The sequence below is a fragment of the Chiloscyllium plagiosum genome, chromosome 22, assembly GCF_004010195.1.
Source record: "Chiloscyllium plagiosum isolate BGI_BamShark_2017 chromosome 22, ASM401019v2, whole genome shotgun sequence".
NCBI lineage: Eukaryota > Metazoa > Chordata > Chondrichthyes > Orectolobiformes > Hemiscylliidae > Chiloscyllium > Chiloscyllium plagiosum.
The window spans coordinates 46,171,113-46,174,929 of NC_057731.1; the positions used below are offsets into that span (position 1 = coordinate 46,171,113).

Below are 3,817 nucleotides of genomic sequence, written 5' to 3' on the forward strand. Positions count from 1 at the left end.
CAACCACTCTTCATGCAACCCTCCTCCCACTACACCCTGAAAACACCAGTCCTTACACTGAGCTGCAGCAGTAGTTTGACCCGGAGTGTCCAGAATGTGAGTGTGCTAGAGCTGTCCAAAAATTCCCAAGATGGTTTCCTGGCTTCTTCTCCATGCCCCCAGTTCCTTCACTCCACCATTGGCAGCATACTATCAGTTGTCTGAATCTGACACTTGGAAATTCTAACCCTATTTCTCCATCTCTTTACCTCTGTCCTTTTAAGATATTCCTTCAAACTTACCAAACCTAATATCTCCTTGTATAGAAAATGCAGCTTCGTGAGCAACAATGAAATAGTGACCAGATTATCTGCTGTGGACCTCTCCAGCTCACTTTCAGATTCCTGCTGCACTTTCCCATTCACACAAGAGAGCAGATTCAGCTTTGATTCAACGTCCCTTGGCGCCGAACCTCTGACAGCACAGCGCTCCCTCGGCGCTGACCATCTGGGGGTTGGATGGTGACCTGGGGTGGGGGATGTGGAGGAGCCCAGGGGTGGGGTGTGGACAGGGAGCCTGGGGTGGGTGATAGGCCAGAGCCCATGGTGGGAGGGTGGAGTCTGGGGTGGGCAATGGGGCGGCTGTTGAAGCTGGGAGAGGGATATAAACGTATTTGGGGTTATCCGCGATAAAGTCTTGTGTATTAACGGCGTGCACCCTACCTCCGCAGTGATGAAGGGCTTTGTGTACTGCTCCTTTCTGAAGCCCTACAACCCTCGACGGAGCCATTCGGACATCTCAGTCGGGAGTCATTCCTCCAATGAATCTGGTTATGGTGGTTCATCTCCGGTAATCTCGCGGCAGAACAGCACCTCGGGGTCAGCAGTGAGCTCCTCGGGTGGTGCAGCTTCCTTCACCCCCACTGCACCGGTTACCACGGAGACCATGGACGGCTCTCCCCCCAAGGCAGCAGCACAGCGGCGGAATGCACCGGAACCCTCCCCTCCACGTATGGCCGCATCTCCCCCGTGGCCAAACCTGACTGACACCCCCACTTCGTCATCTCGCCCGGCCCCTCTGATGTATCGATCCAACACCTACGACCCACCACCGGCAACAAGCTCCCGTCAGTCACCCACACCTCACCGGCCACACGCCAAGGATTCCTACCTAACCGTGCAGCCGAAACGGTTCAACCAGATGGAATACTCACATTCCCGGGATCTCCGCGGCAGGAAGCGGGAACTGCGGAGGGCCTCATCACAGGAGGGGTATCTGGAAAGCAAAGACTATGATCCCGGGCAGCAGGTAGGAGCAGCAGGAATCGACGAGAGCCCCAATCCCATTCCTGAACCAGCGAGAGCCCCCCTCCCATCCCATCCCCAACCCAGCAAGATTCCCAATCCCATCCCGTCCCTGACCCAGCGAGATTCCCATTCCTGTCCCATTCCCATCACCGGCCCCGACCCGGCAAGAGCCCCAATCCCATCTCTGAAACCATTTCCACCCCTGAAACCTTGCCCAGTCCACCATCTTGATGTGCACTGGTCTTCAGTAGCAGCAGTGTTTACCATCTACAAGATGCATAACAACAGGTCACTATAAGGCTCCTTCCAAACCCACGACCACTCGGAATAGAAACAGGCCACACCAATCTTCCCTTTCCCCCTGCATTTCCCATGGCTAATACATCTAACTTGCACCTTCCTGAACACCTAAAAGTGATTTAGCATGGTCAGTCCACTTAAGTTGCACATCTTTGGACTGTGGGAGGAAACCAGAGCACTGAACCGAAACCCACGCAGACACTGGGAGAATGTGCAAACGCCACAAGGAGTCGCCCGAGGGTGGAATTGAACCTGGGTCACGCTGTGAGGCAGCAGTGTTAACCACTGAGCCACCGTGCTGCCTATCTAGAAGGACAACGGCAGCAGATACATGGGAACACATCTGTAAGTTTCCCTCCAAGCCACTCACCATCCTGACTTGGAGATATACTGTTCCTCTTCTGTCGCTGGGTCAAAATCCGGGGATTCCTTCTCTAACAACATTGTGGGTCTACTCCAGCACATGGACTGCAGCAGCTCAAGCATGCAGCTCACAGCCTCCCTCTCCAGGACAATTAGGGATTGCCAGTAAATGCTGGCCCAGCCTGTAAGACCCACATCCTAACTCTTGAAAGTTGCTATAGAAATGCAGCTGTCTTTGACAATGTAGCAGGCCCTCCGTAATGCTCTGAAAATTTAGGATGGACCTTTATGTGCTATGCCCCGCAAGCGTTGACTCTGACAAGCCAAGTTAATGATACTGGTAGGAAGACAGAAACCAGCGTTGCCAATGTTGGGGGTGAATGAGGCTGTTCCTATGTGTAATACAGGTTGGCTGCAAAGTCTAAAATTGTTCACCAATCTGAATGCCATTTCTTTGTTCTGTCTCTCTGTAGGTTTACTACGCAATCTATGATTTCCAAGCTCGATGTGCTAATGAACTGTCCATTGTCAACAACCAGCGAGTGCGAATCCTCCGGTTCCAAGATATGAATGGAAACCGGGAATGGTGGCTAGCAGAAGCTAATGGAAGACGGGGATATGTCCCTGCCACTTACATCAGAAAAACGGAATACACGTGAATTAAAAGGACAAAATGGGGAGCGGGAATATCCTGGAAAAGAATATGAGCACCCCTCTTGTATTTAAAGACAATTGAACACAAGAGCAATGACTGTCTCTCGCTCCAAACTCAAGACAGAGGAAGAGGCCTTTTGATAGCTTTGGTGTCTTATTTCTCCAAAGATGTTTCTGAAAGGGTTTCAGTTTAAGCTGACCAAACGGAATAATTGCTGGAACTAATCCTGGCCAATTCTACTCTGACATTCGGCGTTATACAAAAATGACCTCAATTGACAATGTACCAGTGCTAAAATATAAAATATATATTATATATATATATATAAATATATAGATATACAATTCCAGAACAATTCTTTTTGAGAACTTAAACAGTATTTTAAACCTGCTGATCCTGTCTCTTCTCCCTACCACGCACCCTGTTCTCCAAACCACCAGCCTCATGCCATTTCCAGGGCAGCCATTTTGAAGTCAGGACTGCGCAAGGAGCCAGATTTCCCATCATGTATTTGCCTAACACCACAGCAACCTATATTTTATTCAGGACAAAGGCAGCCTTTATAAAACCACTGCAAGTGTTGTGTCCAGTTGGTGAGAGATCTTTCATATATGACCTCAGGTGATTACTTCCAGTGTGAACAGCCTTTCGAGGTAGGCCGCAACTGAACTGCACATCTCCAGCTGTTCAGAAATGTGGCAGTACAGCACTTTCAGTCAAGAGTATCCTGAAGGCAGCACAACGGGCACTTTACATGACACACAGCAGAAGTTTGTAATGGAACCAACTGGAATATAACTTCTGGATGTTAACTTGAGAAGCCATGGCAGTAACTTGTTGTTCAGTTCAATAAATTCTGTTATTCTGACAGGGGTCAGAAGACTGTGGGCCATTATGTTTGGTTCATGATGTGAATGGAATAAAACTAAGTGAGATGCCTGATGGTTTTTGAGTGAGGGGAAGGTGGTGCAGGGGTTGTTCCAAACTCAAATATGAGTCTTGGACTGTAAATGGCCAAAGGCATCAAAAGTGCAGAAAAACAAGTGAAGAGCCACAATCTGATTGTATGGCAGAATCGGTATGAGGGGATAAATAAGCTCCTTTTCCAAACAGCAATGGACAGCACAGTCTGAAGGAGAACATCTTGCATTAAACCTGAAATGGAGATGCGTCTGTGTAAAACTGGGTGGGAAGAATACACCTTGCTGTTTGG

General features: G+C 49.1%; 1 protein-coding gene across 4 annotated transcripts in view; it reads left to right on the top strand.

Moving 5' to 3' along the window:
* The window catches only part of LOC122561291 (dynamin binding protein), a 119,274-nt gene extending 115,733 nt beyond the window's left edge, over positions 1-3,541 (top strand). For all 4 annotated transcript variants that reach the window (XM_043712954.1, XM_043712955.1, XM_043712951.1 and 1 more), the window contains 2 exons: positions 710-1,287; positions 2,423-3,541. In XM_043712954.1, the coding sequence (XP_043568889.1) occupies positions 710-1,287; positions 2,423-2,608 (764 nt within the window). In that variant the 3' untranslated portion in view covers positions 2,609-3,541. The remainder of the gene's footprint in view (positions 1-709; positions 1,288-2,422) is intronic.
* The last annotated feature ends 276 nt before the right edge of the window (positions 3,542-3,817 follow it).